Source organism: Antedon bifida, chromosome 1 (assembly GCF_963402885.1).
Source record: "Antedon bifida chromosome 1, ecAntBifi1.1, whole genome shotgun sequence".
NCBI classification, from domain to species: Eukaryota; Metazoa; Echinodermata; class Crinoidea; order Comatulida; family Antedonidae; genus Antedon; species Antedon bifida.
In genome coordinates, this window is record NC_136226.1 from 20569190 (window position 1) to 20594920 (window position 25731).

The window sequence follows — 25731 nt, forward strand, 5'->3', positions numbered from 1 at the left end:
GAATTCATTTTTACAACTTACCTGCTTGCATAATAATTTTTTTAAATGGGGATCACCTTTGATCCTGAGGAGCTATAATAGATTCAAAATAGGTATAGTTTTGTCAACTTTTTCAACTAAAAGGCGTGCAAATTGTCTAATTCAACATGTTCGTATAGCGTAATTTAAAGTGGACATGGTTTTTTTTTAAAAGGACTTAGAAAGGCTGGAAAAAGTAGTTCAAGTGAACCGTACGCATAAAAAAGTACATGTTCGTGGGAATTTTTGACATAAAATATCATGATTCGCGTAAAAATTGATTAGAAATTAATTTATAAATTAAAGTTTTACCAAGTGTCAATAAAAAATAACTTTTAGTTTTTATTCTATGATCAAACATAAAATTTCATAAATCGCACGTAATTGATGATGTGCAACTTTTCATACTCTGTGAGCACAGTACGCTTAAAATATTTCGTGCGCGTGGGAATTTTTGACATGCGCAAAATGTCATGATTCGCGTAGAAGTTGATTAGAAATTAATTTTTCACATTTTAACATTTTAAATGCGCACAAAGTGTCAATAAAAAATAATGTTTGGTTTTTAATATATGGAGAATCATTGAAATTAATAAAATCTGGTGTAAGTCACGTTGTGCAACTTTGACATCTTTAAAAAATAAATGCTGCCCAACTTCATATAAATGTCCATATGTTGACAAAGTTATGAAATGTTATGTTAACACATTTTAGAGATATGCGAGCCACAAAAAATGACATGAACTCGTCACTTTGACGAGTTAGTTATCCACACGACAAATGCCACATGCATGTTGGAGTATTGCACACAGAAAAGGATTAAAAGGACCATTATGACCTGAACTGAAGAATATGATATGTTGTTAGTTCCTGAATTCTGTCTATTTTGTGTCATATACTATATACAGTGTAGAATAGGTGAAATTACACAACCCGCCATTTATTCCAATTTTTAACATGGTGACGGTATAAAAATGAAACACTAAGATAGCAATTTCGGAAGGAAATTATCTCAGCAACAACATATTAACTTAAAAGTGAGATGCGCTCTCTTTTAAACACGACAAACATTTACGAAAGAGATGAAAATCCGACTTTTTGAATTCAGCTGGCCATATGATGACGGCATGACATCAGATTTGTGAATGAATTCATATCTACAATTCAACAACTTTCATAATAAGTTTTTTAACTTTTCATTCCGAGGAGCTATAAAAGATTGAAAAATACTGTATATGAAATTAAGTAACTCATGTTATTCTAATTTTTTGATAAGAAAACGTAATAAAAATTAATATTGCATTTGAAAAAAAATTTATTGAGAAAGAACATATTTAGTTTGAATAATTTTGGGCACGTAAAAGCGCTCTCTTTTGAACGAGAGATAGATGAAAAATTAAAGTTTAACATGCATGTGTGTCGTTATTTTGCAATTAAAGTTGATCAAAATGAATGAAATCTACTAAAGAAGGTATGAAAAACAAAAATCAAATGCAAAAACCATTTTTTCTACGCTTTGTACAAGCTGCGCACAAGTGCGTGCTGAAAGTGCAAACAATTTTGAAATGCTCAAAATTGATTTTGATTTAAATTTTTCCTATTTACTCTAGTAGCTAGATCAACTTTCGTATGCACTTTGAGGTATACAGAGAATTTGACTTCAGAAATTGGTTTAGGATGGTCAAACAATCAATTTTGGCTTGGTTGCACATTTTGAAAATGTGCCGAAAGGTCAAAAGGTCAGGGTGAAAGGTTATAATACCAAACACCAACATGTCCTTAAAATAAAATTGATCTGAAGGTATACATTTATATTCAGTCTAATGGGACATTTTAGTCAAAAATGACCGGAAATGCCATTTCTGACCTTTGACCCACAACCCAGGGCATGTATGTATCTCCGTAACTACTGGTCGTAGACACTTGAATTTGGTCTTAAATTGTTCAAAATATACATTTTGTTATTGGTTACACATTTTGAAAAATGTCAAAGGGTCAGGGTCAAGACAAATATAAATAGGTACTTGTATCTCGGCAATCACTGGTCGCAGCAAGTCAATGTTGGTCTCAAAATGTTCAGAAGGCATGCATTCATATTCAGTCTAATGGGGCATTTTAGTCAAAAATGATCAGAAATGCCCTTTCTGAACTTTGACCCACATACAAGGGCATCTTCATATCTCTGTAAGTACTGGTTTTAGAAACTTAAATTTGGTATCAAATTGTTCGAAATATACAGACATTCATTCTAAAAGAACATTTGGTTAAAAGATGACCAGAAATACTATTACTTACTAATGTTATGTTAAAAACATATCTCTACACAACTTATCCTTGGACAGTAATGTTATGCAATAACTTATGCTTTAAATTGTTTCATTATAGGATTTAAAACAAATCCTTTACTGTTTGTAATTGTATTTTGCTTATAATAATGCTAGAAGGTATTGTTGACCCCCGAGGACGATCAAACATTTTGATAGAAACGTCGTTTTTTGGGGAACATTTATTTTTTGTTTTGTTGGTGTAATATGGTAACATGTATAATCAAATAAATACTACCTACAGCAAATATAAAAAAAAATACAGCACAATTAATATGAACAAGTCCAACAGCCATAAGTTGCGTGCTCTCAGAAAAAAATGAACTTTCAAAAAGTAATGTACTTTAAAACAGTTCAAAAAGTACAGAAAAGCGATAAAACTCATAGTGATACCGGACCGACAGACAGACCGACCGACCGACATAGTGAACTATTGAGTCACGTCCACACGACTAAAAAGTGATACAAAATGTTTGGTAAATTGTAGATTATGGTAGGCATTGAAATTTGTTGTGATACAATTATTAGTCGTGTGCAACGCAACTCTACAGCTCACTATGTTGGTCGGTTGGTCGGTAAACACTAACTCCAATTTGAGCACGCGACTGCAGCCATTTATATGGCCTTGTTGTGTATATGCATGTGGCGGGCCGTTTAAATCGAAGGAAGGGGTGAGAGTAGGAGGATTATATTCAAAGCGGGTGTTTATTTTAATAAATACTCTAATTTTAATAATAATAGGTAATTCGTTTCTCACTGATAGAAGGTACTTTACATGATGCATTTTCCTCTTTATGCTTTTGTAACAAAGTGTTTCTGTCTTTTAGATTAAAACGAATAATAAGAATAACGAATCCTCTCCAGGTGCCAGTATAATGATATAAAACAATGACACATCATTATCCTGAGACACTATATGAGACATAATTACACAATTGTTATGAATCTTCATTCTATCATCTGTTTGTTTGTAAATACAATTTGTCAACAATCAACACTGTCTTTTCCATATACAGTATATGCCAATACATATAGTTTCATTACTATTGTACAATATGTCCAGCTTTCCTAAAAAGACCCTTGTGTACTGTAGTGTGTTGTAGTATGATTTTATCATGATCTATAACATTTTAAAATACACTTCTGATGCTTTTATTGTCAATGCACTTAGTACTTAAGTAAAGTTTCTAGTGGATATTGATAATAAATCTCCAGAAATATATGTTGTTTTATTATGTACACTGAGAACATACGTGTAAATGTATAATTTGTCGGTGACATTCAAAAATATTATACAACAGTGTCATACAGAATGATGAGAATGAATTGGTCTATATAGTTGTCTCCGATACCTTTTCAATATCATGATTGTACTTGCACCCGGATGAAGGAGGTTTAATCCAGTTATTCTTATTACGATATTAATTGTGTTGTATTTTTTTCATATTATTTATTTGATTACCGTAGTTCCTCGGGTATAATCCCACCTCGAGTATAATCCCACCCCCGACTTTACGATTACCTTCGCACGCAAGCATATCCCCGGGCAAAGTCCCAGTGTATAATTTATCATTAGGACAGAGGTAGGCCTAGCTAGCTAGGCCGACGTCGATTTTTTTAAAAGAAATTCTCACCAAAAAATGGAGTAATTTCTCTGAATTCGGCTGACTTAAAACTCATCAAACATTGGCCATCGTAAAGTTGAATACAACCTTAATATCATCGCCCCGATGGGCCGATCATCGCGTTCTGCACATCATGCATTCGCCGTGTACATTCTGCCTTGTTTACACTACTGCATGCTTGATTACCATAAACAGAGCCATATATATAAAGAGTTACGACATTGGATTATAGTCACGTGATATGCAGATCAATTTGTGTCAAACTTGTCTTCGTTAATGCATGTAAAGTATAGGAGCAAGAAAATACTTTAAACTTTTTCTTATATTTAAAAAAATGTAATTGCACATCTAACGGTGAAATATTGATGTGCACAGCGTACAGAAGTACTTGCGGCAAAGAATATTGCGCGCGCGTGCGCTAGTACATTATAAAGTTCGATTGATTGATTTTGGAACGAAACATCCCATAACTACGTCCTATTAATAACAATTATGTAATATTTTCAATTCATAATGCATGCTTTGATGACTAAATAAAATAATAAAGTGTCGTGGATATATTTGTTAATATATTGAATAGGGTATGAACAATATTAAAATAATAAAGGCAAATTATTACAAATGAAATGATGAACGAGTCTCTGAAAGTTTGTGTCAAAAACACACAGAGATCCATATACTGTATAAAAAGAGGGGTGAATTTGTGTGTTTTTTGTATTGGTTCATGCTTTGATGTATCCTGACTTGCATGTAGGCCCTAGCATTTATTCTTTTGTTATTATAGACACAATATATATATGTTACCAAATTAATACCATTAATAAAATTAATTACTAAAATAAAAACGGAATACAAGCGTTATTCATAGACAAAAAAATCTAAAAATAATGCATGAACTATAGGAAAACGCTAAACAAAAGAGACACGCGCGCCCTCAGCGTGCGAATTCTTTGACACAAAAATGGCTTCTAATTTGTAACTCTTTATATAATATGGCTCTGACCATAAAAGAAACACACCGCCCTCTAGACCGACCGGAGCAGTACTGTAGCTCGTGTCACATGCAACAACATGCGATTTGCACAGAGCTCGAGCGTGGGGAATCGGGAGAGACGGAGAACTCGTATGATTTCATGTCGATATTATTTAGGAAGCCAGGCCTAAATCACATTTTAAGTAGAAATCTGGGAGAAAATCTATACAGTAGGCATAGACCAATTAGGCCGCCTAGGCCTAGATGACCTGGCAGTCTATATAGCTTTAGATAGCCTAAATCGTAGCCAGAAGAAATATTGTCATTTTCAGTTCATGCACCGGGAAATCCTCGGGTATAGTCCCATCTCCCAAATTCGGGCAAATTTCACGTACAAGGGGGGTGGGATTATACCCGGGGAACTACGGTATACATGTTACCATATTACACCAACAAAACAAAAAATAAATGTTCCCCTAAATTGAGTTGAAAATCTACCAATGAAATCAGAAATTGTGTTGTAAAACTCTTTATAATATCTTCCTAAGATAGAAATATGGAACAATATCGTAATAGTGAAAACTATGTTATCAAATTTACATTTTGCGGTACATCTGAGATAGATCAGGTAGGTATCCAAGGCAGAGATTTGTCCTGAAGTTTTTCCATTGTGCTCGCCTATGTCAGAATTAACCATAATTTATATATAGATGAAACCATTTAAAGCATCAGTTATTGCATAACATTTATATAAGAATAAGTTGTGTAGTAGGTATGTTTTTTGTTTGAAACATTAGTATAATTAGTTATCCGCTTGGTAGAGCGGATAACTCCTTGTTATTGTATGGGATCAATATTTTTTTTTGTATTATTCTTGTTTCCTTCCTTCCTTTTTGTGAGTCACGTTTCTCTAAAATGTGTAAACATAACATTTCATAACTTTGACAACATATGGGATTTACGTGAAGTTGTGCACCTCCTATTTTTGAATGACGTCATAGTTGCGCAACGTGACTTACGCGCAATTTTATGAATTTCAATGATTGATTATAGATTAAAAACCAAAAGTCATTTAGTATTGACACTTTGACAAAATTTAAGTCATATCAGGGGCAAACTTTCTACGGATTAAAAATGGCATGTTTCACAAGAAGTTACGCGCGCACGCGCATTTAAAATTTCAAAATGCGCAAAATTAATTTCTAATCAACTTTTTATGCGTTTCTTGTCATTTTGAGCATGTCAAAAATTCCCACGTACGCGCAATTTTTTACGCACGCGGTGCGCACGTAGCGTTAAAAACATATTTTTTTCTCTTGAATTATATTTTTCACGTCTTCCCTAGTAATTTTGAAAACAATTTAGACCTTTTCCAGTTTAAATAACGCCATACGAACACGTTGAATTAGACAATTCGTGCACGTTTTTTATGAAAAAGCTTAAAAAATCGTCAAAATTATGTATTTTTTTAAACAGTCATAGTTTCTAAAGTAAACCGTGAACCGTTTATTTTTATTACAAAATCTAGAAGTTGATGAGTTGTAGATATCGGATCATGCATCGATAAGGCTAAAAAAACATTGTGACGTCATCGTATGGCCACAGGAATGTAAAATATAGGATTTTTGTCTCTTTCGTTATTGCTCATCACATTCAATGGAGCGCATCACACTTAACAGTATTCCTTTTTCTCCTACATTTATATATTGTGTAGGTCAATCAACTTTCTTTAGCATGAGATGAAAATATTTTAATTTTTATGATGTCATCATGCCTAAAAATTTGTATTACGTGGGTCATTAATTTCATCTTTACAGTAAATTTTAATCTGTAATAGCTCGTAAGAATAAAATGTGATCACGATTAAAACGTTTTCTGGAAGCTATTGGATTGTAGATACGAATTCATGTAAACATTTTGCCAATCGGATGTTGTGACGTCATCATATGGCCAGTTGAATAAAAAAAAGTCGTATTTTCATATTTTGCGTAATAGTTCATCACATTTAAAAGGGTGCGCATCTATATTTTACGTATTCAAATTTCTTCTACGCGTTAATATGTTGTTCCTGAGATAATTTCCTTCAGAAATTGCTATTTAAGTGTTTCATTTTGATACCGTCGCCATGTTAAAAATTGGAATAAATGGCGGGTCCCGTAATTTCACCTATTCTACACTGTATGTAATATGTATACAGATTATACTGTTTGCATGTATATACTATATGACACAAATTGACAGAATTCAGCACTAACAGCATATCATATTCTTCAGTTCTTGTCATAATGCCATAATCTTTATCTGTGTGCAATATTCCAACGTATGACGTGCACGTGGCGTTTGTCGTTGTGCGGATAACTAACTCGTCAAAGTGACGAGTTTCATGTCTAGTTAATAGTATTTCTGATCATCTTTTCACCAAATTTTCTGTTAAAATGAATGTAAATATGTATATTTCCAACAATTTGATACCAAAGGTCAAAGGTCAGAAATTGCATTTCTTATCATTTTTCACTAAAATATCCCATTAGACTGAATATGAATGCATGCCTTCTCAACATTTTGAGACTAAAATTGACTTGCTGCGACCAGTGGTTGCCGAGATACAAGTGCCTATTTATATTTGTTCATATAATCCTTGACCCTGACCCTTTGACCTTTTATAACATTTTTCAAAATCGGCAACAAATAACAAAATGTATATTGCGAACAATAACAAAACAAGACCTAATTTAAGTGTCTACGAGATACATGTCTTGGGTAGTAGGTCAAAGGTCATAAATGGCATTTTCGGTCATTTTTTACTATAATGTCCCATTAGACTGAATATAAATGTATACCTTCTGATCAATTTGTGATCAAAATTACCTTTCTGTGACCAGTGGTTGTCGAGATTTAAGGACATTGGTGTTTGATATTATAACCTTTCACCCTGACCTGTTGACCTTTCCCCACATTTTCAAAATATGTAACCAAACCAAAAATGATTGACCATCCTAACCCAATCTGAAGTCAAATTCTCTGGACCTCAAAGTGCATACGAAAGTTGATCTAGCTACTAGAGTAATTTTGAAACTTTAAATTCGCGTAATTTTTTGCATATCACGCTATTTTTATTATGTTTAAATTATGAACAACCATAAAATTTCATATAATCATGTGTAGCTTACGCTGTGCAACTGTCAAATAATGAAGTTTCCTGCACATCTATAGATACAAGTGAAACAAATTTCATGGAAGGAAAGAAGATTAAGATAGAAAAAAAAAATCCTGACAATCACAAGGGGTTAACCATACTTTAAATAGGATATCATCTTCAATTATTAATTCATTAGTTTCTTGGTCCATGTTGTCGACCACATGTTTTGCAGTTGAATGTTTGTTTACGCTGCTTGTTCTGTTGCCTTCACAAGCAATCAAAAGTGGGTGAATAACAGAAGCAAAATGTATATAATATCAATCTGCACCCAATGCACTGGTATTTATAGTGGGCCACCTAAATTATTGGAATCAATTATTTTTTACCATTTTAAAGATTATCTTAATAGGCCCATATTTATTTTTACATAAATTAAAATGCATTTTTTGCCCTTAAATCAGATAAAAAAACTTAGGGAAAGTGTCTTTAAACTACTAACACTAAATACAATTTTGATTTAATACTACTTTTTGTGTTGTCTCTTTAAGAACTGAAAGTGAAACTAGAATTGTATTGAGGCGCAAATCAGCAACTAATGGAATTTGTTCAACAAAAGACTCATGGTATGATTCCATTTTATTATACACTCACACTTGCCTAACTAAATCAACAAATTAGAATCTATGTTATTTTCTTATGACCATTTGTATATCTAAAAAATGTATATGAAAACACTAGGATATGGTTTAATTATTCCATTATCTAATTATTGCTGTATATTATTTGCTACTTACTAAAAATAATGAGAGGGAATTAAGCCATGATTCAATGTTTCGATCTTTGTTTGATCATCATCAGGAATATTTCCAAAGGCAGACAATTATAACTACTTGTGTTACAACGAAAGCAGATTAAAGATGTATTGTCCCTTGAAACACAAAAAAATGAAGGTCAAAATATTCTAAATTTAAATTGGCCATATCAAAGTAATATTAAAGTTATTCACTTTAAGTCGAAAATTCGAGCCAAAAACAACAAGTTTACGTAATTAACAGGTAAATTGATTTGACTACATTTCGTCTGGAAAATCGTCGCGAGCGAAAGTAAACAAAGATTTCAAACCACGAGTACGCATTATGCATATGCTAATTGGGATTGTTTACAACTTGTCACGGTTGAGAAGGTATTTTCACACAGATCGCGAGGAAGTTTTATGATTATGCATACAGAGTAGCCAAACAAGCGCGTTTCATTATGGGATATGTTTTGATCGAAAACTTTGACTGGAAGTCAAAGTAATTTTTTTAACAAAAAAACGTCTGTATTTCAGTTAAATGATTTTTTTTTAAACAAATTTTTGGTGATAGTTAATAACTATTATGATACTTCAAAATGACCCACCTTTTTTCGAAATCTGTTATTTTTCATTTTAGTCAATTAGTCAAAGGGACAATACATCTTTAAGGTTATGTTCACACATAGGCACTCACTTACACTAACAATAATTACATTTTATCGGAAGACATTTATTAGTAGTACATTAAATAATGTACAAATCTGCGCTCACGCTAGCCATTTGCAAACGGCGATTGGCATTGTCAAAACTTGCAAAAATAAATTTCCCTTAATAAAACAAAGTTTCGTCTGCCTATGCCTGGCAATCTGAAAAATTAACACACATTGGCCTTTTTCTCCACATGTGAAAATTTAACCCTGATTTGACACTGAGGAATAAATAATAGAAGCTGATTGGCTATTAACGAAATCAAGGTAAAATCTCTAACCGTTAGCGTTCATGATCTGGATAGCCTATCTTGATCAGCCAAGCCATATCGAATCGGGCGTTCTCACGCAAGCTGCAAATAGGTAGGCTAATAACATATCTCAGGATCTGGATTACAGTCCGCTAGTGTGAACCAGGCCTAAAAGTCAAATACTTTTTTTTAATTTTCTTTTTAACACTCTGTATGGCCATGGATTAAGAAATAGAAGGATATGAAATGAAATGATTTTCCAATCCGCTTGCCTATACTAAAGCACTGCTGCCAATCAAACAAACATGCTCATTGAACTCTTTGTCTCTAACTGCGGCCGTCTATAGAACATGAACAAACGAATCATAAAGTACCTTGTCTATGACTGTATTATTAATCCCATAAGAAATAGACAACGATGAGTATATATATCATGATTACACGTTGTAGCTACTACACTTAAGATTAGCCTACCAATAGCCCTACTATACCTAAGCCTATGTCAATGTCGGCAAATCATAGGGTTTTCTAGTAAGGCTAGAAGGCCTGGGCCTAGTATCCTTGCTGTAATTTTACATGTAGGCTGAGACAACTAGTTGTCTCGGATGTAGGGCTACTACAGGTCATAAAATGCTACTTTAAGGTCATAAAAACATTAGCGTAGATCAATTGCGGCAGATTTCGAATTAGTGTTTTTTAAACCCAAAGTGTACTAAAATTTACAAACAATTTGTATTTATCTTGTAATTACATTTATTAATAATCTTTTAATACTTCTGGGAGATCGTTTAATTAGAATTCAGAAAAGTTATAATTAAATTTGTTGCATAAAGTTTTGTTCGTCTCCATAGCAGCTAGCGTTAAAAATATAAAATATTAATGCCACCAAGATTAGAGCGCGCGAAAGCATAGCCAACAAGGTTAAAGGTTGCAGTAAACAATATATTAGGCACGCGACTGTTTTGTTGTTAACTGTTTGTTTTGTATCATTGTGGTCCACGCTCTGTCATGGAAGCTTTGATCTCAAACTGATGCATATCCGTCTATTCCTTAATCCATGGTATGGCTAACTGTTTATATATTTCGTTTACATATTTATACTTACACAGTAGTAGTTATAATTGCTTTAGGAACTAGAAAGCCACTCCGAGAGTGCATACAGTACCTCCGCCTACTGTAAAATTCTCGTACCGGTACATAAGATTTCTCCAGGAAAAACTATATATATTTGTGTGTGTTTAGACAATATATCACTACAAGCATGTGTATGCGAATTGTGTGTAATGGTTATGTAACCAACCTTTCAACTAACAATAGATTCTGTTGACTAACAATAGAACAGCAACGCCAAAAACAAACGGGTGAATTTGTAAAGAAATAGGTTTTTTTAAAACTACTCATATCAAAAAACCTGTAAATTAATCAATTTATGTTTTACAATTACAGATCACAAGTTATAACTCTTGCCAAAAATGTCTATCTTTTAACACTAGCAGGTCTGAAAAGTATACTAAAAAGTGGTCCAGAATTGGGGCCATTTAATGGAATGGAATGGTCCTTGACCACATATCTATCTGTATATTCATCTTGGTAAAGATCTTGTAATTACTTTTTGAGTAATCCTGCTAACAAACAAACAGACAAACTAGCCTTCGCGCATAGCGCGATACTTGGCCAAATCAAATTTGGCCTCCTGACCTTGACCCGATTTTCACCAAAAGTGTGTGTCTTAATGCTGTGTGATTTAGGCTAATTTCACTACAATCATGTGTATGCGAGTTTGGTGTAAAGGTTATGTAACCAGCCTTTCAACTAACAATAGCTTCAGTCGACTAACAATAGAACAGCAACACGAAAAACACACGGGTTAATTTGAAAAGAAATAGGTTTTTTAAACTACTCGCATCAAAAACCTGTATATTAAATCTAACTAGATTTGAACTCGTCACTTTGACTAGTTCGGGTTATCCGCGCAAAAGCAACATGCACATACGTTTAAAATATATGAACGCCGACAATTATTATGCCATCCTATGACATGAATTAAATATGTTTACAGTGCTGAATTGTACCTATTTTGTAGCATACAGCATATTACAGTATTTACAGAATACTCTGTATTATGTTATATACAGTGTAGCATAGACGAAATTACGAGACCCATCTTTTAAATCCAATTATCAACATGATGACGTCATCAAATTGACATATAAAGATAACTATTTAGAAGATAATTATCTAAATAATTACATTATTACAAATTTGAAGAATTTTGGGCACGTAAAAGTGAGATGCGCTCTCGTTTAAACGCAATGAACTTTTACGCAAGAGATGAAAATATGACTTTTTGAATTCAACTGGCCATATGATGACGTCACAACATCTGATTGGCAAAATATTCACATAAATTCGTATCTACAATCCAATAGCTTTCAGAAAACGTTTTAATCATGATTATCACTTTTTATTCTAATGAGCTATAACAGATTGAAATTTACTGTAAAGATGAAAATAGGGATCCCACGTTATTTACATTTTTATACATGATGACGTCATAAAAATTAAAATATTTTTAACTCATGCGAAAGATAGTTGATTGACCTAGAGAGTATTAAAATATCTGTGGAAATGGAATACGTATAAGCGAGATGCGCTCTATTTAATGTGATGAGCAATAACGAAAGAGTAAAAAAAGTTATCTTGGCGGTAGGATGCAGAGAGTAGTAATTGATGGTGCCACATCCAATTCTCTCCCAGTCATCTCAGGCGTGCCTCAAGGTTCCATTCTTGCCCCCCTGGTGTTCAATATATTTGTTAATGAAATACCAAATCTCTTTCAAAATTCCAACTGTCTTATGTTCGCTGACGACCTCAAGATTTACAAAATTATTACCACCACTGAGGACTCCGTTGCACTTCAGGCAGATCTGGAAAGACTCGGTACGTGGGTTTCCGACTGGAAAATGTCACTGAAGTCCGAGAAATGCAAAGTCCTGTCTTGCTCTCTTAAGAAAAAACCTATTATTTTCGCTTACTCTGTTCAAGAAGAAGTCCTTGAAAGTGTAAACTCTTACCGGGACCTCGGCATTTTCATCGACCGTAAACTGACATTTATTTCACACGTTGATCATGTTGTCAGAAAGGCCAATAGGCTGCTTGGGCTGATGTGGCGCAATTGCAAACATTTTTCTCCATACACCAAACGTGCGCTTTATCTTTCCCTCGTCCAACCATCTTTCAATTTCTGTTCAATTATTTACAACTCACTCTCTGCTTCTCAAGCCTCCAGAATTGATCGGACCCATAACAAGTTCTTGCGCTTTGTCGGCCCAGCAGCCAACCTGCCTCCTATTGTTTCCCCGACATCTAGGAGAGCAAGACAGGACTTGCACTTCCTGTATCAATGTCTTACTTCTAAGTTTGATTGTAATATTGTTTCGTTGTTTTATTTTAATGTTCCTGTTCGTAATCTTCGTAGTAAACCCTTTCTTCATGTTAAATTTTCTCGTGTTAATGTTTGTAAAAATGGTATTTTCTGTAGACTCTCGTCTTTGTACAATTCATGTCTTTTAAAAAATAATTCTTTAGATATTTTTAACTGTAATTTTTCTCAATTTAAATGTATTATTAATGAAATTATTTAAATAATCTTTTTTTCATTTTGTATATATTTATATTGGCTCATATTTTATAGTTTAGTTATTTTATTTTCAACCTGTTATTGGTGTTTTACACTGTTGGTTTGAAATAAAGAATAAATGGAATAAATGGATATAAAAATTCTATATTTTACATTTGTGTGGCCATGATGACGTCATAACATCCGAGGGGTAAAGATTCTGCATGAATTCATATCTACAACATATCTGCTTACATATTAAATTAAAAAAATTGGGGGTCATAGATGATCCTGAGAAGCTATAATAGATTAAAAATAGGCATAATTTTGACAATATATTGTCACTTTTGCAACTAAAACGCGCGCAAATGGTCTAAATCAACGTGTTCGTATGACATCATTTTAATTTGAAATGATGTCAATCTTTTTTAAAATAACTAGGAAAGACTGTAAAATCATAATTCAAGAGAAAAACACATGATTTTCATGCTCCGTGCGCACCTTACGCGTAATTTTTTTTGTGCGCGTGGGAATTTTTGACATGCTCAAAATGGCATGATCAGCGTAGAAATTTGATTAGAAATTAATTTTGCGTATTTTGAAATTTTAAATACGCGTGCGCGCGTAACTTCTTTTGAAACATGCCATTTTTAATCCATAGAAAGTTTGCCCATGATATGACTTAAATTTTCACCAAGTGTCAATACAAAATAACTTTTGGTTTATAATCTATGATCAATCATTGAAATTCATATAATCGCGCATAACTTGCGCTGTGCGACTCAAACGTCATATAACGAAGTTTCTTGCACATCTACAGCTACAGGTCAATCTTTTGACAAAGTTATAAAATCTTATGTTCACAAGTAATAGGGGATATGCTGGTCACAAAAATCCGGGAAAGAAAGAAGAATAACAAAGAAGATGAAAAAGATATTTACAATCACAAGGGTTATCCGCAACTTTACAAGTTACGGATAACCAATTAGGTTTTAAAATTTACAAATCACAAATAATAACTCTTGCCTCTTGTACAAAAATGAAGTTTTTTGGACAAGTAGTTCTTGAGAAAATGCAATTTTAGTTGGCTTGTGAAAATTCTGTCCTATTCTCTTAACACTAGCAGGTCTGAAAAAATTTCTAAAAAGTGGTCCAGAATTGGGACCATGGTCCGGATTTTCATCAAAATTGGGCAGTGTCGTCCTTGCACCAGCCGACATGTATTGCAGTAATTTGGAGTTATTCGAATCAAAGTTGTGAGCCCTAGAGTGATGACGCGTTCATGAGCACTCATGCGAATCGCTAAAAGCTCAGCAGGCACACACGCAATGAACATGATTGATGCAGCTATTCGCTCTTTTCTAGTGGAAAGGGTAGTGCTATTTTTTTTTCTCTGGCGAAACGTTCACTTGAACAAATTCGGTGGAAAATCTGTAGTTTGATGTGGTGGATATAGCGTTGTGTTAAAGGGAGGGATAAACTTTGTTTGGTATATTGATGAAATAACTAATAAACTAGATTTAATTTATCAGTACGACGAATTATAAGTTATATGCATTGATTTAAATAAAAATAATTTATTTTTAATGGATTTATTGATTTATTTTGTCAGATGGGATGCCCACAGACGGTTTTCGAATACACAGTAATTTCAGAGTAAAAAAACTGGCGATTTCAAATGTACGTACCACAAGACTATAATATAATACATTGTCATTTACAGAAACGAATAAATAGTCACAATGATTTATGTAGTCAACTAAAATTAGCACCCTGGAAATTACTTCCGAAAAAGAAACTTGTCACAGAATGAGTCCAAATTTTTTATTTAAACAAACCCAATTTGTGTTTTGTATGTAACTTTATGGTTAAGATATGGGGAAGAGGATGGGAACAAAGAGGAACAATTTTTAAATATATTCTTTATCCACTCTGTAACAAAATATTTTGTTCATGTTTTATAGGCCTGTAAATAATAATTATACCACTAAATGCAGTAAAACACTTGCGATTTAATACTTTGTTAAAATAAGTACGTATTAACAGTATTACAATACTATATCTAAGGTTTTAAGTTTAAAGCTGATCAATTTACCTACTTGTGTTAAACCAAATAATACTGGGAGACTTCAGATTGAAATGTTCCATTCATCACAAATCAATACATTTGTATAAACGTATATTAAATCTATAAAAATAGTATTTTTTAAAGAAAATCTTCAACATTGTGATGCTGTACTCGAGCTGTTCAACCAGTTTTCAGCTATTAAAAACAATTATCGTAGAAGGAGATAGGTAAATGTGAAGAATCCTCGTATTATTGTGTGCTGGTATTTTTCAAGACATTAGACAGTGTATACCACGATCAGAAAACATGTTGAACCTAAATTCGTTTTAACCTAATTATCTAACTCAATTTAATTAGTAAACAGGGTTACATCAGGTGGTTAAAATCAGTACAGAAAGTATGAACCAACTTTATATACCATCAAGTGAACATTCTAGAAGTGACGCGCAATTTACCGAATTTTGCCCTTACGTAAATTTATATATAGATATATGAAGTTAGGATCTTGCAACGCAAATACAATAGTCGGTATCACAATCCGATCAAAGATCCCTCTTACAGTAGTAGGCATGTTAAGGGAACCAATCTTTCAAATTATGATAACATTCTGAAACTTGACAAAGTTGTTCGTTAGGGTATCAAAAACATAGAATGGAAGGGTTGCACAAAATTTGGCGAGGGGAAAGCGGTCATTTTTTAAAAAAAATGGCCGAAACATTGCACACGGAAATGTGTCATTAGAAAGACAAATTAATACTGATCATTTTGTTCCATTACACCCATATACAAAAAATTATAGTTACACAGTTACACAATAAACAAGAAATATTTCTTTAAAAAAAACGCTGCTCGACATTTTAAAATGAATCATTGTTTTTTCATCATATATTAAATGATTAGTTATTAAAAAGATGTCCTTTAATCGCACAAATACATACAAATCAAAGATAGTTCTTTAATTATGAATAACATTATGCCCATTTTTTCACTAGTTAATTGTATACTATAAATACACAATTTTTAATAATTTATGGAAAATATGTTTTTGTTATCATGGAAATGTGTAACAAAATAAAAATATGTTGGTTAATCGCAAAAATACACAAAATCTAACATAGCTATATTTAATTATAAATCACATCATGCCGATTTTTTCACCAGTTAATTGTATAATATAAATACACAATTTTCAATCAAAATGTTTATTAAAAATATGTTTTTGTTACCATAGAAATATGTAATAAATAAAAATATGTTGAATCTTAAAAATTATTTGCATGATCAATTTTCTTTTTCAAACTGTCGAAATTACATCATGTGTTCATTGAAGAATTTGATTCTGATCATTTTCTTTCATATTTTCTTCCATGACTGTAGAGATTAAATACCTGTTGATAAATAATAATTTAATTAATTAAAATAAATTCACATTTAAAAATAATCTGTATTATTCATTTTTTTAAATAAATATTGAAGAAATAATGATAATGAAGAAAATGCAAACATAGATTTTTATAGCAGTATAACAGTTTTTAAATTAATCAATTAAAACTAAAAACCTACAAAATATGATTCCTTTCATACTTTATTAAACAAGAAATATTTCTTACAAAAAACGCTACTCGACATTTTAAAATGAATCATTGTTCTTTCTTCAGATATATTTATGATTAATTATTAAAAGGATGTCCTTTAATCCCAAAAATATATACAAAATTTCTTTTGAACAACCAAAAATAGTATAAGCGAACTTACAGTACGTTTCGAAACCTATCAGGTTTCATTCTCAACTGGCGTTTCATCGTCTAGCGTTGTTAATTCCATGACGACGATGAGTTGGTATAGCGCCACCAATAGGTCCAAAAGGATGTGCCCCCTTCTCCTTCTTCAATAGTTGATCATAAATGTGTGACAATTCGTGGGCTCCTTCATCTCTGTTCATGATTTTTCCATGTTTTCTGATGTTGATCGATTCTTTTATTTGCCTTTTTTGAGTGTTGCATTCTTTCTCAAGGATAGCAGCGTTCCAATCAATGAGGTGATTGTGTTGTAGTGCATGATCTGTTATTGCAGATTTATGTATGATTGATGATGTAGACGATCTTTGAGCCCTAGTTAAAATCCCTCCCGTGTTGTTTTCTGTGTCTGTGCGATGTTCTTTTATGCGTGTTTTTAAAGCCCTCCCTGTTTTCCCTATGTAAGCTTGTGGACAGTTCAAACATTGTAGTTTGTAGATGCAACCGCATACTTGATCTTTTTCGATGCGGTCTTTCGGATGAACGAGGTTTTGCCTGATCTTATTAGATGGGATGAAAATTTGATTTTGGTTGAAAACTCTTTTTATGCGTTCAGACAGACCTTTTGTGTATGGGATCCCGATGTTATGTGTATGGGATACCAACTCATCGTCGTCATGGAATTAACAACGCTAGACGATGAAATGCCAGTTGAGAATGAAACCTGATTCGAAACGTACTGTAAGTTCGCTTATACTATTTTTGGTTGTTCAAAAGAAATTTTATTTAATACCTATTCCACAACCAGATGAAATTCTTCCAACAAAAATCAAATATAGTTCTTTAATTATGAATCACATGCCCATTTAAAAATGGTCAATTTTGTGCTTTGTGTGTGACCTCAAGGCATGCAACTAAATACATTCTAGAGACAATGTGACTTCAAGCAAAGAGTGATATATATTCTTTGCTTCAAGTGAGAAAATTCTTTCCAGTCTGTTGATTCGCGTCAACCAATCAAAGGGCAAGAATCCAAAATCGTTCAACTGTGAGCCCTCATAGACTCTCTTTTCCCAGATGTTTTTTGGGTCCAGCAGCTGGGATCTATAAATTATAGTCGAGTTTACTAATTAGCAAAAACGTCAGCCTCTAGTGCTATAACTGCTGCTTGCTTTCAGCTTCTAAATGAGTCATCCTCTTGGGACGTAGCAGGCTAAAGCAGCAGGGTGAAAACATAATCCTCAATTAATAACCACAGAATATCCTTTGAAAATAAGTGGACCTGTCCATAATAATGTATTTAACGTTCATGGTACTGACGATTCCATTTACCATAATAGGGATGTTGAGCATTTCAAACTAATAAGTACCTATTAATATTATTAATTCGGAACGTTATGAATAGCAAATATATTAAACATAATTATAATCAATGTTGGTTAAAATTTAATATATATAAGATTTATGGACTGTGGCTTGATTGAGAACTGAAAAACATGTGCCTACTATTCTGTTTCTGTTCATCATTCTCAACCAATAATTTTAATATTTGAACAATAGCTACTTTAAACATTATATTTTCATATTATTTGTGTCTTTGATTTTAAATATTGCATCAACTTACCGAAAAAACGAATTCAATTTGTGAAAGTTCACCAATTCTGTTCTAGACATCGTATAATGGGATAGGACATGCTTTGTTGTTGTTGACAAGCTACAGCCCCTGCCTTTCACTTGGGCAACCAATTATTTATTTTTTTATTTGAACTTACACCTTTAAATCGGTGGCACTCAATCAATGACAATTGGTGCATTCGTAAATGAAAAGTTATAAACTTAACTAAACAAATATGTAAAACAAGAGAAAAAAAAATATGCATAAACACACATGAACTCTTAACTAAAAATACTGATATGATAGAACTGATGTTCAGTTATACAGATCTTAATCTAATATAAAGATTGAACATGTTTAATTTCTAACCTTTTTTTTCAAGCTCTCTTGGCATAAAGTTTACAAAATCTATCAAAAATCTGCTCTACTTCATTAGGTAGAGGAATAACTGTTGATCCTAAAACATAATACAGTTTATTATCGATAGTTGAGTTTGAAAATTCATTCCAGATATTATTATACAAAATCTATCTATAATTACTACTATCTAATAATCCAACTCTTCTAATCTTATGAACCATTATTTTCTTCAGACCATCTAGATACTCTGCTATCCAGTGTTCGACCGAAGTTTACTTCTTCAAAATCTACTTTATAAATATTCTTCTATTTTTATTGTGTCCTTAGATAGGACAAAATCTGTGAGAGATGTCTTACTAGCAACATTCTCTTTCCATTCATTATGAAATATTACTTTTATTTTATCAATTAGAGGATTAACCCAATATGTATCGTTATGATTTTTAAGCAAGTTTTCTAGAAGGTCGTCAGATTCACATTTTGTAAAAACATCATATATACATTTAATAAATTTGAATCAAGAAGTTTAGTTGCATTGAGAAGTATTTTTGGCCAGCGATATGATTTCATTTTAATTAAGCGACTAAAGTATTTAACTCGAGAAATGTCATGCATAATGTGTATTGGTATCCAGCCAAGTTCCCCATAAATTACAGATCGTGGTGTACTCATAGGAGCCTTTAAAATATATCTAGCCATCTGTAGTTGAAGTTTTTTTATTTTATCTACAGTATATCCGATTTATTTATGGTACACCATACATCTGAACCATAATTAATTGAAGGGAGGGCAATTGTCCTCCAAAGGATATTGCCAAAATATACCCTATTGAAATTATCAAAATTGTCAACAACAGACTTGATATAAGCAATCAATCTATTACCTTTCTTTACAACACTTTCAAGTTGTTTGTGATCATTTAAATTTCTTTTCACCTAGGTATTTATATGATTTTGCTTCACTAATATAGCCATCTCCTAATTTCCATTTCTTCTCCTTATCTATACGTTTTCCAATTACTAATATATTCGATTTCTCAAAATTAAAATTAAGCTTCCATTCTTTTGAAAATGTAGAGCCAGAAACAATAGCAAGTTCACATAATGGGAGGGATTGAAACTAGCTGTAGAAGAGCATTGTTTCTCATGAACAATAGTCAATGGAAACTAGAGATAGGAGAGCATTGTTTGGAAACTAGCGATAGGAGAGCATTGTTTCTGATAGGTGTGAAAAGCAAGGTGAGACAAGCTAAAAACAATAGCATTGTCTCGAAGGTGGGTGTAGACTGGCCAAACAAGACCATGTGTCTAGACAGGATTGTGGAATGTAAACTGGCCAGAAACTATATGGCATCGTTTATTGTCGATGAAGATTCTTGTTGAATAAAGATAGCCAAATGTGACTGATAGCAAATCCAATATCTTAAGTTGATGAACAGTATTGTGTTTGTAGATTTCAATAGCTTCCCTGGTTCGTCTGGAATGCCAAGAAGGATCGGTAGCAATTTGTTTAGCATCTTTCCAATTAACTCGGTGTTTTTTTTGTGAGAATGCATAACTATTGATGATTTGTCTTGCTCTCCTCTTCTGGCCTTGATGTTCTTTGAGCCTGGTTTGAAGGTCACGTCCAGTTTCTCCAGTGTATTCCTTTCCACATTCCATAGAGATATTATAGTTCACTATAATATCTCTATGCACATTCACATGGGATACAGTATACACCAGGTTGGCTGTGTTTAGATGGTTTGTCCTTGTGTGTTTGAAGACCATGTGACAACATTTTGACTGCACTACGAAATACTTTTATGTCATCATTTTGTAGTACTCGCTGTTGTTGGTTGACGATAACTTGAAGTCTTTCTTGTTGTAACCATTGAGTTCCAATGCTTTGTTGACATGTTGTATTTCTTCTCAAAGACACTTCTTGTCGCTGACAAACTGATTTCTTCGTTAACGGGTGGTGGAAAGATCACTTTTGTAAATATCTGTCCGTGTGAGTGGGTTTGCGATAAACTTTGTGGGACAGAGTGCCCTCATGTTCCTTTGTGATAAATACGTCAAGAAATGGTAAACTGTAGACGTTTTCCTCTTCCAGGATTTAAGTTGCTGTCAATGGTATTTTGTGCATCCCAATGTGTAAAACAGTTACAATGCAAAAGAAATTAGCCGTATGGCTCTTCGCATGATTAAATCTTGGATGGCCCAACAGGCATTTTTGGACTACTGTCTGGGGCGAACTTACAGGATAAAGTTGCTGTCAATGGTATTTTTGTGCACCCCATGGAATTAGCTGTGTGAATAACACAATTTTTGAGTGGTCACTTGGGGCTACTGGCTCTCTTTTTTTTACCCCCTTATTTGGTGTCCTCAGTGAAAATTTACAGGATATGACCCGGCAGCAATATTGATTATTGAATCTTAGCCATATCTACATAATCAGCCCATCAAACCTTTTGTGGCTTTTCACATGAATAAATTCTCTGGGCAACCGATCTAAATACACCTTGAATGTTTTAAATACTTCAAGAACCTCAGTTGTCAGGACATCCCTATCTATTTTAATAATAATATCTTGGATTTATATAGCGCCTAATGTTGTGAAACCTCTAAGCGCTAAACATTATTACCCCGGTCATTTTTTGCATCAAATACGTATGGAAACATATTCCCATAATGCAGCTAGTAATCAGCGCAAAGTTGTGTCTTGATCTAACCGAGTACCCATTTATACACCTGGGTGGAGAGAGGCAAATGTAAGTAAAGTATCTTGCCTAAGGATACAAGTAATGCGGCAGAGTTGGATTCGAACTGCGATCTCACAATCTGTAGTCCAACGTCCAACACACTGCGCCACACATCCTTGCGAATACTGTCGGGTTCAGGAGATTTGTTGTTCTTCAATCCATGAATGGCTAGTTCTACCTCCTCTTTGGTGATATTTCTGTCAAGGTAATGCATGGTTGTTAGCTGCTGAATTTCACTAGGGTTTGTGTCTGTGTCTGTAGCGTAAATGCTCCATCCATCGTTTAAGTTGATCTGCAGCTTCGGTGAACATAACACCATCATTTGAAAGAAGTGGTACGTTTTTCTTTGGAATAAGAACCAATTCCTCCCTTATGTCATTGTAGAGGCCACGCAGGTCACCGGTATCCGAGCACATCTGGATTCATTCATTGAGATTAGTCCAGTAGTGATGTAAAGCATTTCTTGTAAGATGCTGAATCATGTTCTCTGCTAACTTGTAATCAGCTTTTGCAGAACGCATGTTTTTTGTCCGCATCTTATCTCTTCCTCTGTGTTTCACTGGAAGCGGGCAAAAAATTTATATTGATCATACATTCCAATAATTATCGATCTATAGTTTTCCCTATGTCTCATTATTTTTGGGATTTTATTTGTGTTACATGAGCTTGTTGAAAATAAGCACTTTCTTATCATGATCAGAGTTGCAGTCAGCAGACTTTAAGCTACGGCAATGGATTACGTCACATAGCTGACGACGTCTTGCAATAATATGGTCGAGTTGATGCCAGTGGCGAGAATGAGGATGCATCCAGGTTGTTTTGGTGGACCTCCAAAGTAGGTGTTGGCAACACAAAGACTGAGGTCAGCACATAATTCAAGAAGACGTTGTTGTTCTCATTCATTCTAAGTTACAGCGTTCAACCCCTGCTGCCGAGCTGACATGTACTATTAACCCATAGGTGGGACAGAAATTAGTATAAGGCCAGGGCATATCCACATGCACGCCAGATTCCTTCTATGGGGTTCCGTAGCCCTTTCCACATCAGTTTCATCAGTCGCAAAACTAGTTAGTCACGGTGGGTACCATACCAACAGGAAGGTTGTGGAATAGTACTTGTAAAATAAGAGGCTATAAATTCCCAATGGACGTACAGTATTATATCGGCCATGTACCACCCTAGTAAAAATTGAAGTGGGATCCCACAGGATCCCACTGGGATATGGTTATCCCAGTGGGATAGCACCATCCCACTGGGATTTTATATTGACACAGTGGGATTTTATAGGATGTGGGATCCCACTGGGATAATTTTATCTCACTGGGATAATATGAAATCCCAGTGGGATTCAATCATTCTACTGGGATGAATAAAAATCCCAGTATAAAATCCCACTAAATTATAAAATCCCAGTTCTATCCCAGTGCCATCCCACTACTTTTTAAAATCCCACTCAAGTGGGATAAAATCCCGGTATCATCCCACTACTTTTTAAAATTCCCCGTAAGTGGGATAAACTCCCAGTTCTATCCCAGTGCCATCGCACTACTTTTTCAAATAAAAAAATCGATCACACAACCCCCTCACACCAGATGGGGTATCGCGCCGGAAAACCCCCATTTCCTAAAATACCCCCACCCATTAACCTCCTCTTCGCCACCCACTACACACACAAAACAAAAGAATTCGGGTTGGGACTAAACTCACTTCATGTACGTAGACGTGCACCAAGCTGATTTAAAGTCCGGCAAAGATGCATAGATCAATAAAATCCACAACCCTCCTTCGCGTGCCACCCACTCAATCATATTTGTTGGTTTTCGTTATTAGTCCAACACTATTGTTCAGGTTTATTTTTAATACATCGTAAATAATCAGATAAGGGCCGCCGATTTGAACTCAGCCGTGACGTTCCGTACACGGAAAAGGGGAAAACCCTTTGTTTATACCCAGCATTACGGCCGTGGCTTCTTCGATCATTTACGGTGAGTGAGTAGTTAATGTCATCTCATTCTATTTAACATACGGTTTTATTAACAAGTTCTTTTATATTTCCAATTTTTTAACTTTGTTTCATAACGTTTACTACGAATTGTAATTAATTGTTGAGTTGTTTTGCAATGTTGCACGCCTGCATAGACAATGCATGTTTTGTTATACAGGAGATCTGAATGATCAGATAAGAGCCGCCGATTTGACGTTCTGTACTAGGAAAAAGGAGGAAACCCTTTGTTTATACCCAGCATCTCAGCCGTGGCTTCTTTGATCATAGTTAATGTCATCTCATTCTACCATTTTATCTCTTTTTTATTTTCAATTTTGTAACTTTCTTTCATAACGTTTAATACAAGTTTTAATTAATTGTTGAGTTGTTTTATATTGTTGAGGGTGATGATGAGTGCAATATGCACGCCTGCATAGACAATGCATGTTTTGTTATGCAGGAGATCCGATCAATAGCCACCTCCCTGAGGATCGAAACAGCCATATATCATCGGTGCCATATCAACTACATTAAACAAAGTAATTGGCTTAAATATGTTTGAAATTAATGTAGCCTAAGGCATGTGTTTGGACTTTATATAATAGTATTTTATATATTTTTGGAATTGTTAGCACGTGTAATTATAAATGATGATGATGGCTGTCCTGAGATACAACCCATTTTATTTATTTTTCACTAATTCGATAATAAACACTATCGACAGCAGTTTACCGCCAGGATCAGAGAAAGGAACTAAAGTTCATTGACGATGGCACATGGTCTAATCGGCATCTCTTTAATGTATGCCACACCAAAGCTAAAAGCTTTTAACCTACGTACTTGTATGTTCTATATTTAGATAAACAACCACCCATGTGGTATCACCGTCTACTCTTGTGTACGTATGTGGCCATGGCGTATGCCGCCTATTCATGAGTACAATTACCTACGTTCTATATTTAGAAACTGAATGATCGTGGCGTGGGAAAATCATCTCCATTATAGTCGTTGTCTTGGCGACCAGCTTTATCATTTTCCCGTATAGTAATTTTTATTTAATAAACAATTCCACATTACAACAACCTTGCATTACAATTTCATTTTTTTTAACAGATTGCTTTCGACCGATACTTTACCATCGATATGATTTGATGGTGCTTTTAATTTTATATATCATCACCTTTTTTTATTTAATATAATATAATATACCGAGGAATTTGAAGCTTCAAACACAGATTGGAATGTTCCATTTATCGCAAATCAATACATTTGTATAAACGTATACTAAATCTATCAAAATAATATTAAAAAAAAAAAACGTCTTCAACATGATTCTGTACTCGAGCGGCAACCGGTTTTCTGCTATTAAAAACAATTATTGTAGGAGGAGATAGGAAAATGCGAAGGATCCTCGTATTATTGTGTGCAGGTGTTTTTCAAGATGGACATCCATTAGACAGATTTCTTTTAATTTCTAGGCGTCTGTCCTTCATGGAGTTAGAGAACAGGAGTACCGACCAGGATTTTATTCCATAATAAATCATACATATGATACATACAGTTTAAGAAAATGAAATGCTAAATTTTCCCGATCTATATTAATTTTAAAATTTAGCATATTTTCACCATTTTGTTAACTTACACATGCATAGCCTTTTACTTTTGACGTGCTCGTATAATGCAATCCAATTTGGAGTTTAAAAGTGAATAAAATATGATGATATTATTAAAGAAAGGTTTTAAAACAAAAAGCATATTAACGCGCAGTGCGCA

The 25731-nt window shown here is 33.7% G+C and overlaps 1 protein-coding gene across 2 annotated transcripts in view; it reads left to right on the forward strand.

Moving 5' to 3' along the window:
* Positions 1 to 25731, forward strand: part of LOC144844447 (histone-lysine N-methyltransferase SETDB1-like) — a 258872-nt gene that overhangs the window by 123047 nt on the left and 110094 nt on the right. For both annotated transcript variants that reach the window (XM_078701370.1, XM_078701379.1), the window contains one exon: positions 8628 to 8702. In XM_078701370.1, the coding sequence (XP_078557496.1) occupies positions 8628 to 8702 (75 nt within the window). The remainder of the gene's footprint in view (positions 1 to 8627; positions 8703 to 25731) is intronic.